General features: G+C 34.0%; 1 protein-coding gene across 3 annotated transcripts; it reads right to left on the bottom strand.

Annotated features, from left to right (window-relative positions):
- Window positions 1–244: 244 nt before the first annotated feature.
- LOC105032396 (alpha-humulene synthase) lies at window positions 245–8,905 on the bottom strand. Of its 3 annotated transcripts, none has more exons than XM_073242626.1 (9): window positions 8,571–8,905; window positions 8,050–8,129; window positions 7,823–7,967; window positions 4,580–4,838; window positions 4,134–4,506; window positions 2,837–3,055; window positions 1,735–1,873; window positions 1,251–1,499; window positions 245–827 (listed from the first exon to the last, which is right to left on the bottom strand). In XM_073242626.1, the coding sequence occupies exons 2-9, from the start codon at window positions 8,100–8,102 to the stop codon at window positions 534–536; spliced, it is 1,731 nt and encodes a 576-aa protein (XP_073098727.1). In that variant the 5' UTR covers window positions 8,103–8,129; window positions 8,571–8,905; the 3' UTR covers window positions 245–533. The 3 variants fall into 3 exon arrangements, with proteins under 3 accessions (XP_073098727.1, XP_010905142.2, XP_073098728.1); XM_010906840.4 differs by having other exon boundaries at window positions 8,062–8,129; XM_073242627.1 differs by lacking the exons at window positions 7,823–7,967; window positions 8,050–8,129 and having other exon boundaries at window positions 8,571–8,901.
- Between the last annotated feature and the right edge of the window lie 5,386 nt (window positions 8,906–14,291).

Here is a 14,291-nt window from a genome sequence, read left to right as displayed (position 1 = left end):
GCTGCATTTACGATTTGTTATTGCCTGCTGCTTGAGTTACTTAATAATTTATATAGTAGCTGGATGATTTTTGGGACTATTCATAGGTGATTAAATCTACTGAGTGGAATTCTTTTAGTAACTAGTTTAGTTCATGAACTATTCATGAAGCATTCTTGTGGCGCAAAATCAACTATGCAAGCTCACGTTGATATAATTGTACAGAAAATTAGCAATACTGACACATAAGTATGCAAGGTTAATATGCAATTCTGAAGAAAACCCATAATATTTTTTGCTAAGTTGTTGCCATGGTCAAGATGATTAAATAATAAAGTCATACAACTTTATCAAGAACTAACTCGCTCATATGACAATGACAATGTGTTTTAGAGGATTACACACACTATGAGGTACCAAGAATAGATATGGAAGCACAGCACTTATTGTCCCTCGCACAAGAATGACCAACAATAGGAAAATCCAAAACAACAATGTAGTAGATAGATAGGCGAACATATAAGAAAGCTGATATGATCTTTAATATAGCCTTCTCAGAACGAAATGGGCTCGACCAGCAACGAGATGATATAATCTTTCATCATAGATGAAGAGTGCGTGTATGAATCACACTTCTTGTATACGGTTTCTGCCATTCGTGTGAGGTTGATGATTGGCCTGATCAAAGACATTGGCATGGTAGTCATACAAAGATACTCTTGATTCATAATTTTCCATTCGTCTTCAATCATTCCCCGCAGCTTCTCATATGCCTCTTGCACTGAAGTGCCATGCTCTTTGATGTAGCAATGGACTGCCGACGAGACATGCTTCCTCTCATGTTCAAACTACAATATTTAGAAAAGATTGTATAACTAAAATAATTATATATGCAAAACAACCTGGAAGTTCATGAACAGGAAAACTCTATTTTGAGTTAGTTCATTCAAAAAATAAATGGGCAAACTAAGACCAACATCTTGGGGCTTAGTTTATAAACAAGGCATATTCCAGCTGTCTTTAATTAGCTTGCAAGAATTCATTCCTAGTGTTCATCTCAAGTACAAGCTTGCTCAGGTAGATCACAAGCGGAACTTGAATGCTTATACCTTATAACCATGGCCTGAGCTTTTATCAAGCTCCATCACTTTGCATGTACAAAGATGATGAAGATTAAGCAGCTCAACTTAGCTCAACTTGGCTCAACTCATCGGTAGCTTGAGAATGGTTTTGATAAAATTGATAGATTAATAACTTCTAAACACTATTACCTCATTGGATGCAACATCATCCAAGAGCCGGCAGATTAAGCAACCAGACTTTATGATTCTTGGGAAGCTTGTAACCCAATCGAATGCCTCTTTTGTTGCTTCTTCTCCCATGCCAACAAAAGAAGCACAGGATAATGCAACAAGGACACTGGAGATCTGTGAAACATTCAGATATTCTTTAAGAGGCGGCACGTAACCTTCGTCCCTCCATTTGACTTCTTCAAGATAAGCCCTTGATAATTCTTTGACCTGCATCATATTGAATCTCAACATAAGCAATCAAATTTTTATGCTCTCGTAATTCTCTTTCCAAGAATGACATGAAAAATGAAATAGCTAATATGGATGGCTATTTTGCACATGTACATTTAGAGAAGGAAGATTAGTAGTCGACTCAGATCAGGGATGCATGCTATGATGAGTTATTTTTTTGACTAAAATTATTTGAAGAAAGAGCTTGATTATGCTAAGGTGATGATCGTACTGATTCTTTAAGATATTCCACTCTATAGAAATTTCCTTCCTTTGCGAGCTCATCCTCAAATTCTTTGAATACGTTATATAGATTAAAGAAGTAGAGTTTATAGACCTCATCTAGCTGATCCGCTGCCTCTATGTCCCACCTGCATATAGGTATATATCTACTCAAGTCAAGATGTAGAAAAAAGAATAAAGAGAAAAGAAACATGAGGAAACAATGACAAATATGTAGGGTGGCCTTAACCTTCTTCATTCACTAACAAATTATGGTGGAAGATGTGGAAGCCTCTATATTCAAATAACATGGAAGTACAGGAAGTTTTTATGAAATCTCCGTTATCAATTGGAAAAAGTTCCTTCTACTATATAGATAGACACTAGGGATTCCTTTAATCGCTGGATTAGTTACATTGTATATGGCCTTAATATCGTTTCTCAAAAAAAAAAAAAAAAAGAGAAAAAAATGAACAAAGAGGGAAAAAAAAATCTGAAAGAGCTTTTCCTATATACCATAGTAGGTAGGTTGCTGCTCGAAGATGCTAAGATAAAGAGCATATATGACTAGATTATTTAAGTGTGATAGAACATTAATTCTGCTTCAACTAGGTTAACTCTTGTTCCATGAGCAACAACACTTTGATTCAAACAATCTTTAAAATATAATTGTTCTTATTTGTTTGGGCCCAAGAATTACTTTGTCCCTTGCACACATCTTGTGATTCGAATTTTTTATTTTTGCTTTTCAACTTTATATGACTTAAGACTTATCGAGATAATATTAAAGAATTGGAGTCATTCTCTCTCTATAATGAGGTGCAGTCAAAAACTAACTCCACTATATAGTTTTTGAAAAAAAAAAATTATGGAGTCAAATTAAGAAAGTGGAGTCTAATTTCCATAGTTCCCAAGATATAGTAGTATAGATAATTAAATTTTACTTCCATAAATATTTTAAGTATCTTTCTTAAAAAATTTGATGCTAATTAATGTTTTATTTATTTTTATAATTAAATTTTATTTCATGTATTATTTTTATTATCTATGCAACTTCCAAATGCTTCTTCCGAGAGGAAAAAAATTTTAGTGCTAACAGGAGATGCTCAAACCTTTGGATGACTTCAGTAAATGCTTGGAGTTCCTGTGCTATGCCATAAGTATCATAGATATCATCCATGATTGAAAGTAAAGCAAGCACCTTTGTCAGATAAATTCGTGCTCTAGAATAATGAGGCTCAAAATATACCCCAAGAATCCAAAAATAACCCTCGACTACTCTATCTCTGCAGAAGGTTAGCTTTTTTGCAAGGCCGAGTGCTTTCCACCACCTATATGAGATATACAAAGAGTGTAGATTTACATGCATCAAAATTGCAGCATCAACAAAATCTAAGTGCCATAGAAATGGAACATATATGACTGATGTATGGAGGAAGTACTTAAGTTGATATAATATTATATACAAGTAACATAGTTAAGAGACTTCTTCAAAAATAGATATATGAATGAATGAATAATAGAATAAAGATTTTTAAATTATAATATTCTTATTAAAAAATGTGAAACTTAAATTAGCATATGGATTAAGCCAATAATATGTGGCAATTCTTTAACAAAACACAGATTTTGCATGGAAAAAAAATGTCAGGAATTTGTCTATTGTTAACAAAGAGTTAGAATGATTAAAAATTAATTACCACAAGAAATAAATTGGACAAATAATTTGTAGTCCATAAAGTTTCTTGAATTTATGGATCCTAAACAATTTTGGGCTAGAGTTATATTCTTATATATCACATGGTATGTGCTTAGTTTAAATATATGAGAATACCCCATATGATCAACCAATTTTACCTAAGCTAGTTGGCACCCTACTCCACTTGGCACAGTTCCATGGTTTGAATATTGGTGGTGGCATCCTTGACATATTTTTCAATAAAAATATAATTTAGATACTTACATTGATGAAAATTTTATTATCTGGTTTCAACTAATATACATGAAACTAGTCTAACTTATGCTTGGATGGTGATATATATGGAATTGGTACAATTTCAAAATACTTGAGTGTTTTGGTATACACGCAAATGCAAGCTTTTATACATGTGCGGAATACATGTAAGTTTATCAGAACTGGCAAACTTTAGTTTCCAGGTTTCCATATATTGTTAAGGAAATATATGTTGATAAGATGTAGGCAAACTTTTACAAATTAATTAGATGACCCTAGTTTGATGATAATCTAAGATATATTAGCCTTCTAGGAAGGAGAGTAATAAATATATGACTTTTCTACCAAACAAAATAAATATATACCCATAATAATATTTTCTGATCTAAACCAAATGATGACAAATTAATCAAATCAACAACCTGATGTTTGCAACTTAGTAGATGGAAACTTACATAGAGATGCTCCTAACTTCTTCTCTATGAATTGATTGCAGTATATGAAAATCCAACTTTGCAAGCTCTAGTACCACATTAATCCGTCTATCATCTTGTTGGTAAATGGAGATATAATTCTTTGCCTCTAACCTCCTTGTTCTTCTATGTAAAGGCAACTCAAAGGCATCTAGTACTCGTACTGCAAGAGGGGTTTTCATATGGCTTTCCATGGACTTGAGATGTAATTTTGCAAAATTCAGTGCTTCATCTAATAGATTATCTTCTGGGATACCAAGATACGCAGCTTCATATAGACTTAACAGACCCTTCACATCATTTCTTAAGGTAGCCTTGAAACTTCCATCAACTTCTTTGAACTTGATAAAAACATCTATATAAAATTTATTCATCTTATGTGAGTAAACATAAAAGAAAAACAACAACAATAACTTAAAAGTGCTTACCTGCAGGCATATTGTAGCCATGTTGTCTCAAGAGTCGAAAGCGAAGAGCAACAGCATGCAAATCATCATCCTCCATATGCTTTTTAAAAATTTGGCTTAGTATCTCATCTATTTTCTTTTCAAAGTGATATGCCACACCCAGACGTTGAAGTATATCAATTAATTCCATCTCTTGTAAATAATCATTAGCATTTTTTAACAAGTTCATTACTTCCACTTTTAACTCTTCCCTCCTTTTCTCAATACATGCCTCTGACTTCTGCAAATATGCACTCAATATTATAAAGAGATACAAAATATTACAACATTGATCCTAGAAAGTGTACATTGGTCATTGGCAGATACACCCTCTATGTAAATTGGTCTATGCTACCTTCCATATGCAGCTTCTCTCGGTAGATATTTCTTTTTTCCTTACTCAGATTTTTCATTCAAACAAAGAAACTTTTTCCTAAGTAAAAGAAGAAAAAATATATTAAGAGTTCATTTCTAAAACTACACTAATTTTATAAAATCTTGGTTTTCTATATTTTTTTTTGTTTAGCTTTCTTGAGAAATTTTGTTGGATTTGGGTCCTTGACTTCCAAAGTCCATAAAATGTGACATATTAGTTGGCAGTCACAATTTTTGGGGCAACAATTTTTTTAATTTTACCTACTTTTCTTTTTATGTGACTCCATGTAATGTGTGGATAGGAAGCATGTTAATTGGGAGGCCAAGCATCCACCCATCTTTCTATTATATTTTTAATCTTTTCTAGATCATATGCCAAATGGCTGGATTTTTCTGAATTATTAAAATTCTAATTTGCACAGCACTATTCATGGGTAGATATATTCTCTTTTTAAAGTGAGATCTCTATCCTTTTGAAATCATATAAATGTATGTACATTTTGAGAATTTAAAGTCGTAGCTAAAGATACAACTACTAAAGTTTCGCATTTTAGAGTATAGACTATTTCTCTCTCTCTCTCTAAGAGATGAGAGTAAATATAAATGGTTTAGGATCTTTGTACCATTTTTTTAGAGTCCAAATAAAATTATAAAAAAAAGAATAGAATTAATTTACTATCAGATTCTTGAGAGAGTTCCAAATCCTATTCAATAATAGAATGCAAAATTCTTTCTCATGTAATTGTATATGAGATGATTAGAACTTGACTTCAATTCATACGTAAAAGTTCTTCGAAAGGTGTCAATAGGTGCACGAAGCCGGAGCCCGGCATGTTCGCTGCGGCTAGGGCAGCATAGAGTGTACCTCTTCTTATGCCTTTGCATCTAGAAGTATCCATGGATTAGGTGATGGTGGATCACCCAAAGTTCACTTTATATATAGCATACTAGAAATATCAAATTAGGCAAGATAGCGAAAAAATGTATGCAAAGACTTCACTCATCAAGTTTGATTTGTTAAGGATGTCCCTGCCTTATATTGTCAAACAATTATAATAAAAATATACAATATTGAATTCAAGAAGAAGAAGCTCAACAGAGGAAAGCAATCCCTAAGTTCTAGAAGCATCGACAATAAGTACCAATTTTCTAGATAAAGTGATTGGATTGGGACTAAAGTTGATTTTTGTGTGTGTATATATATATATATATATATATATATATATATATATATATATATATATATATATGCATATATACTAAGAAACCAAATACATGCAATACATATTTTAAAAAAAATTATATAAAAATGAAGGAATTATTTAAAAAATTAATAAGAAAAGAGTTCAAAGGAGTTGGGGGATAAGAGAGAAAAAAATATATGAATTAACGAAAAAGCACTATTATCCTGGGTTTTGTTTTTTAAATTTTAAATAGAGTCCATGGGTTGGAGATGTAATCCATGGAGATTTGCTATAGGGGCATAAAAATAAATAAAGATGCATGTAGATTGTGTATTTAATATATTCATAAAAACAGAACTAAGGGTATCTCGATGAGAAAACTTTACAGGATCTAATATGGAATTCACCTCTTTCATTTAGTCTCATCATGTGTGTATGTGTATATATGTATGTATATACATACAGATGAATTGATAAATAAAAAAAAGATATAAAGAGTAGTTCAAATGAATAACCATATCCATGCATGTCAATTCATTCAACATCTTAGTCTACAATTTAAAACAATCTCAAGTATTCGGTTTAGTAGTTTATAAGCATTTGATTATCCTTTCATTGGTTTTTTTTTTCTTTATTTAGCTTTAGCTCCATGTACATAAAAATACAAAATTTATGCCAACTGTATGACATTCCCCAAATGCCCTGCTACTGCATGCCTGGTTTGCTGTCAAGTCAGCAGCTTGATTTGCTTCCAAACAGGTATATACAAAGCTAATGGCTCGAAATTCTAGAGCTAGTCTTGGACAAGTCCTTTATAAGGAGTACTGCATATTTTGCGCTGGAGAGGGTTGTACCACTCTTGGTAGCCGCAATGCCATCCTATCATGGGGATAGATAACTATGTGGCATCCCAACATGATGTACCATTTGGCATCTAATGCAACATGCTATGTTTGATACGTCCATCTCTATGATGAGTGATGTGGTGACTATCAACTATCCAAACTCTCTTGATCAGGGTATAAATATATATCATGAGACATTTCCTCATCCTAACTCAAAACATTCAGCAGGACGAGGCAATCACTTTCCATCACTACTCCATTTAGGTTGAATTTTCGAGCTATATAGAGATCTGTGCAGAACCAAAGCTTCAGTACAAGGAGGAATAAGTAAAGAGAGAGTTACTTTTTCCTAATTATTTTACCTATGAGATTGGATAATAAGACATTTCAAACTATAAGCATCAAAGGATTTGGAAAGATTATTGGACAAATTTATCTCCAAACCATGCATGAAAATTTTTAAGTAGATACACCAGTCACAAATCCCACCATATATTCAACTTACATATTTGGTGGCACATTTGATTTTAATTTGACTTATCCAAGCCTTATGATACCTTTCCTCTGAAGAGAGAAGTCCAACTCATGACAGTGGCAGTCCTACCTTTGTTGGCCACTCTAATAGATGCTGATGAAATAAAATATATATAGTTATCCATCTTTAATTTAAAATTTATTTCGATATCTAACAACTCTCTAGCATAGGACTTTGCATCAATTGAAAAAGAATCAATACGAGGTCGAAAGAAGGACACTCTCCCACATTTGTTTTTTAAGAGGTTTAGAGGAGAAAATATCTATGTAGAGCAGAAAGAGGTAACCTGAAGATTCGAAGGTAATGGATAATTTTCAATAAAGTAATCGCCCCAAATTGTAGGGTGAAAATTTGCAAGGAAGCGAATGGTTCTATCACCACCGCATGGCACTGAAGAATGGTTTGTAGATCCATGGGCTTCCATCGTGTTGCTGGACATATAGAATAGAACTAGTAAGTGAAGATCTTGGATGAGGGTGTGGCACTAAGCAAGGGGTATATATAATAACTTACAGTGGCGCGTACCTATCTGCCATCATGCTCAGGGAAGGCACGTGAAGGCTCATCAACTTCTACAGGAGAGACAGAGAGCTCTGGACATGTGGGGTGGGTTTTCAATGCAATAATAGAATTGATTCCGACAGGATTTAATGCACTAAAAATTAACAACCGTCAAAACTGTAATATTTACGGATAAAATTTAATATATTAAAAATTAACAACCGTCAAAACGGTAATATTTATAAATTAATAATTTTGATATATACTTTACAGATTGCCTCACATGACTCGATCAAAAAAAGAGCCTAATGTGTTAGAAAATACTCTACGATTTCGTATGTATAGTTCAAAAATTTTTTCTAAAAATCTAAGCAGCAGAAATAAATAAATTAAAATAATTTTAATTTATTCACATACCAGATCAGATCTGAAAATTATAGAAAAGATTTTGATACGAATATGTACCCATCATCTAAAATTTGAAACAGAAAAATAAATTATTAAAAAAATAAATAGAGATCAGATCTCCATACCTCAGATCCTGCAGATGTCCTGGATTCTGATCGTAGCCGCGTACGTGTCCGACCTCTGCTGGTATCTATACGGAGCCACCTGATTGAAGCATCGAGATCACTGATGTGCTAGCATCTTGCAGATCTCGTTCCTTATCTATGGATCTTGATCTCTTCTTTCAGATTTTGAAGAAGCAGATCACTGCGTGAACTCTTTCGCATAGATCTGACGGGATCTGAACCAGATCACCATGAAGAGAAGAAGAACCCTTCTTCTTCTCTCTCTTTTTTCTTCTTAGATTTGATCTCTATCAGATCTGGATGTTGGATGAAGAGAAGAAAGAAGAGGAGGCATTGGGAAGGAGAGAAACATGTTGGGTTGGGGGGCCGGGGGTTTCAATGCAATAATAGAATTGATTCAGACAGGATTTAATGCACTAGAAATTCGAAGCGCCAAAACTTACTTTACAAATGGCAATCTTAATGATACATGAGTTCTATAAATCAATGATTGTCATTTTTTTTTTTTGGATAAGAATCAGTGTTTGGTTTTTGAGGAGGTTACATTGGCTTGTTTTCATGCTATAGGAACCTCCCTCTAGTTTTTTTTTTTTTCCCCTCTTTTTTTTTTATCATGGCCCTATATTATTTTTTTTCTCTTTTTTCTTATCATGGCCTTGAAAATCCTTTCTCTCTCTCTCTCTCTCTCTCTCTCTCTCACAGAGAAAAATGGCTGACATGGATGAAATCAGAGTTACTTTGATGGAGCATTAATCTCTCAAGATGGGAAAAAGAGGTTGGCATGGTTGGATTTCTTCTATCCTGAGTGAGTGAATTCTATATTACTTCTCTGATTAATGGATGCTTTGAATTACTTGGTTCTTGGTGGGGAGGTTTCATCGCAATGTTTGACTAGTATTGCTTCTGCTCCTATTCCTCCCCCCCAGCCCCTCCTCGGGAGTTTCACCACGTAATACTTATCCTGTGAGCGGATACTAAAACGTCAATGGGTTTAGGTGAGGAGTCCTAGTCACAATGTTTAGATATACGTACCACAAGAATTTCTAATTAGTCGGCTTGTCTTTGTTTAGCAAGTTTACTTATGTCGAGAAAAATAGAATTCTAGCCATATTTTCTAAAAATGTTTTCTTTTTTCTTCTCTAGTATAAAATTTTTGTTTATAGCAAAGAAAAATATTAGAAGTTAATTTCATAATCTGAAAATTGAAGCTAGGATGATATTAAAAAATACAAAAGGAGCTTAGAGGACACGTATGGGCAAAGATCTCGCACTTGATGGATTATCATGGCACTCTCATTGTTGTTTTTTGAGACGGCAATGTAAAAATACGAAATTTGTGCAGCTTTAACTAGGACCTTAGAGAGAACTTGGTGAAGTTTGAGCTATATATATATATATATATATATATATAAAGATAGAATGGGTTTCGATTGACCAATTCCAATCCAAATCTGATCGGCTCCCTATCCCTTGGATCGATACGCATCTCAAAATATGAGAGAATGGCTAACAGAGGGCATGGGTTACCATCTAGTTGGCATGGCTTTGTTTAAAAAAAAAAATTTAACTTTGAATGGAATGCGATGTAAGGCTGCGTGCACTGCTCCTTTCACCTCTTCTTTCTCTCTCCCTTTCAAAACAGCCATCTTCTTCTCTCTTCGAAACCCACGTTTCTCTCTCCCACTCCGGTCATCATTCTAGTCTCCTCCAAAACCCCCCATCTGTAGCCACTATCCTCTCTGCTTCTCTCACTATAAGAAAAAAGACTATTAACGATAGCTAATTGCCGTCGCTAATGCAATTAGCGATATACCTCAATCGCTAAAAATTCGATGGAAATAACTTCGTCATTAATTACCATTATTAACAACGTCAAATCCGTCATCGCTAATAAAGATAATTAGCGACGGTATTAGCGACAAAGTTCCATCGCTAATAATTTTAATTTTTTTCTTAATTAAACTGTTAGAAAACTATTAACGATGGCAGTTCCGTACCGTCGCTAATAATTTTTTTATTTTTTTAATTAAAATTTAAAAACTATTAGCGATAATATTTTGTGTCGCTAATGTCGTTGCTAATAGTTTTAAATTTTTTTAAAAAACTCATAATTAAATATTTTTAAACTTGCGTTAATCATTGTAACAAGCAATAATATTTTTTTAAAATCTGTTATAAATAAGATAATAATTATTTAACACAATCATAAATATAAAATTAATTATATTATATTAAAAATATAAATTATATAATTTTACATACATATACTGCTTTACAAATATCAAAATTGTAAATATATCAAAAAAAAATCGTGTACGATCTTCCTCCTCGTCCTCCTAATCCTCCTTCTGCTCCTATACATCCTCTCCAGCAGTTAGTGGATGAGAGCTGAATGTCCCAGCATCTTGTAATGAAAAAAATATTATTCATAAATTTTCATAAAGAGATGTGTATTTCAATATACTACTCTGATTCTCGAACAGATTGTTCCTACACATTCTATTCGATGATACGGAGCTACAGAAACCTTCGATCCATCATCTAGATAGTTAGATTAAATTTTTACCCTTTAGATATCCTTTTTGGACTTAGTAAGACTCACCACATGTCAGTTGATGACAAGTTCCAAGATACACTTTACAGGTTGCCTTACACGGCTCGATCGAAGAAGGGCATAATGTGTTAGAAAATGCTCTACGGTTTCGTACGTGTAGTTCAAAATTTTTTTCTAAAGATCTAAACAGTAGAAAAAATAAATTAAAATAATTTTAATTTATTCACGTACCAGCTCATATCTAAAAATCATAGAAAAGATCTTGATACGAATATATACCTATAATCTAAAATCTGAAACAGAAAAATAAACTGTTAGAAAAACAAACAGAGATCAGATCTCCATCCCTCGGATCCTACAGATGTCCTGGATTCTGATCATAGCTGTGCATGTGTCCGACCTCTACTGGTATCTATTCAGAGCCACCTGATTGAAGCATCGAGATCACTGGTGTGCTAGCATCTTACAGATCTCACTCCTCATCCATGGATCTTGATCTCTTCTTCCAGATTTTGAAGAAGCAGATCACTGTGCGAACTCTTTCGCACAGATCCGACGGGATTTGAACCAGATCACCATGAAGAGAAGAAGAACTCTTCTTCTTCCCTCTCTTTTTTCTTCTTAGATTTGATCTCTATCGGATCTGGACGTTGGATGAAGAGAAGAAAGAAGAGGAGGCATTGGGAAGGAGACAAACATGTAAGAAAGAAGCCCTCTCACCTTCACGTCAAAAACCTCATGCCTTCTCTTGTTTTTGTCGCACCATAATTTTTTTCTCACACACACCAACTTCATCATGCCCTAAAAGATCAAATCTCATTTGATCTAAGGCATTGAAATCAAAACAAAAATTGGAAAGGGTGGAGATAAGGTTGCATTGCAAGAAAGAAATCAGCAATCATAATTAGCGCACATCCATCTTTCCCCAATTTTTTTGTCATATAAAATTAATCTTTCATGCCTCAAAAAAAAAAATTTCTATCTTATTTTGAATCAAATTCAAATAAAAAAAAAATTGGATGAAAAAAATTTCCAGATAAGATGGGGTGCCAACTATTGGCGCCCCCTCTCCTTTCATGCGCGTGAAGAAAGAAGGATGAGAAAAATAATGCCCCACTTCTTCTTTTAGCATAATTTCTAGTAAGAGAGTCTCAAACAACTTGAGCTCTCTGAGTCATAGTTCATTTGGTTCAAATAGGATCTCAATCGGATTCAAATCGAGTCTGAAAAGAGCCAAATTCGAAAAGACTGTCAAGCCTGATCCAATCAGGCTTGAAAATCAAATCTGATTTGAATAATTGAACCCAATTAATATTAAATTAAATTAAATCTGATTTAAATTAATTAAAATTTAATTTATAATTTAATCAACTTTAAAAAAAATTATAATACTTACAATTAAATCTCTGCGCTAACAATTAGCAGCTGTCAAAACTATAATGCATTAGCAGTTTCTAATATTCAAACTATCAATCCGATTGATAATTCGAATATGATCTAAATCGCTGATCAAGTCATGCTTCTTTTGTGTGTGACCTCTCATGTTCTATTCTGTCTGATAGTGAGACATACCATGATCTCCATCACGGTATCATTGAAACTCTTTTCGATGGGCTAGGACGATTCCAACTCACCTCAACAAAGATTATTGATCTGAAAATAATCTTAGTGAGTTCTCACGATCCATCAATGACGTCTAGCAATATATAGTAGCAACCTAGCAGAATAAAAAAGTGAACCCCTAGGTGCAGTTATCGTGTGATACAATCCCTTTATCGAGAGTTCCGACTTGACGGAGGTCATGAAGAACTCGTCAAACTCCATCGTCAGTCATATGCTAGATTGGCTTGACTCGAGTTCATTTGTGAATTTCATGAAAATTCTTTTTCAGTATTCACACTTACTCTAGCCAGAGATTTTTCTAAACTCAGTCTTATGAATCGCATAGGACTTTTCTTTTTCTACCAAGATCGATAGATTCCATCTAGGTATATCCTATTCCAAACAGCGAACTTGAACCTACATAGCCAACATACACAGCAAGGATCCATATGACTAGAGACCAAAGGAACATGCAGTCAAACTATATAGTCTTGCTGTGAATAACCAACACACCACAGGTCAAAGGATCAGTCACACTACTGCAGCATCGAGAAAGATCACTGACGAGTGAGTAGACATCCAAGTAGTTTCTCGTGTTGGTCATGCTCAATACAAGTTATTCTCTAACAACCACTTGCACTCTCATCCCAGTGTCTCTACACCACAGATTCGAAACTCATCTGCCCTAAAGGGAGGTGATCTGTACATCGATCTCGAATGGATTAATCACTGTCCTCTGTGACGATCCTTCGATCGGGAGCATTTAAAAATTAACCACTAATGATGTATGTCTCAAATTCTCAACATCTTGAGAATATATAAAATTATTTTTGTTAATTTTTAGGATAAATCATGGACACATAAACATGATTGGTTATTAAAACTGTCCAATAAGTACAAAATATGCACTGGAGAAAAGTATGTGTCAGTCAAGATTGGCTTATAGGGCACATATCCAACAAACTTCCACTTGCACTAAAGCCAATCTGCCATATATCTGAGCCCCATCTTCTGAAGATAGGCTTCAGTATTAAGCTGGCTAAGTGACTTGGGCCTACCACTATCGTGTGGAGTCTACTCTCTTCACCTCCATGTATTTCTACTTGAGGTAATCGCATATATCTGTTCTGTGTATGGACTTCTGGTGAGACCTTGGCTCCTTAGAGAGGGCTATGGACTATTATCTTTGTAGTACAATGTCATAGCATCAATGGTATGACATCTAAGTCTACAACTATCATAAGAATCAGAATGCATCTTACACATCTATAGCATATTCAGCTTCCATTGGTTGATTGCTTGGAACCCTTCCAACAAATCGAACCAACATAACTTAAGAATACATGCTGATGTAGACATTCTATCATCAGCATCAGTGTATCCTCTCACTCTTAGCACTAACCCTTCTTCAAAGATGAGGAATAATCTCTTAGTACTTCTCAAGTACTTAGAGATATTTTCATAGCAATCCAATGCTCCCAGCCTAGATTCGACTAATATCTGCTTGTGACTTTCACAGCAAGATATATCAAGTCGAGTACATAGCATGGCATACACCTATGCCT

This window comes from Elaeis guineensis, chromosome 8, assembly GCF_000442705.2.
Source record: "Elaeis guineensis isolate ETL-2024a chromosome 8, EG11, whole genome shotgun sequence".
Taxonomy (NCBI): domain Eukaryota; kingdom Viridiplantae; phylum Streptophyta; class Magnoliopsida; order Arecales; family Arecaceae; genus Elaeis; species Elaeis guineensis.
Note: the sequence above shows the minus strand (reverse complement) of the source record. Positions and strands in the feature narration are given on the sequence as shown.

Coding starts and splice junctions, on each gene's coding strand:
- LOC105032396 (XM_073242626.1), bottom strand. CDS start 8,102: ATGAGCCTTCACGTGCCTTCCCTGAGCATGATGGCAGATAGGTACGCG. Junction 7,968..8,049: donor GCAGATAGGTACGCGCCACT/GTAAGTTATTAT, acceptor CTATATGTCCAG/CAACACGATGGAAGCCCATG. Junction 828..1,250: donor ATGATGTTGCATCCAATGAG/GTAATAGTGTTT, acceptor TAAATATTGTAG/TTTGAACATGAGAGGAAGCA.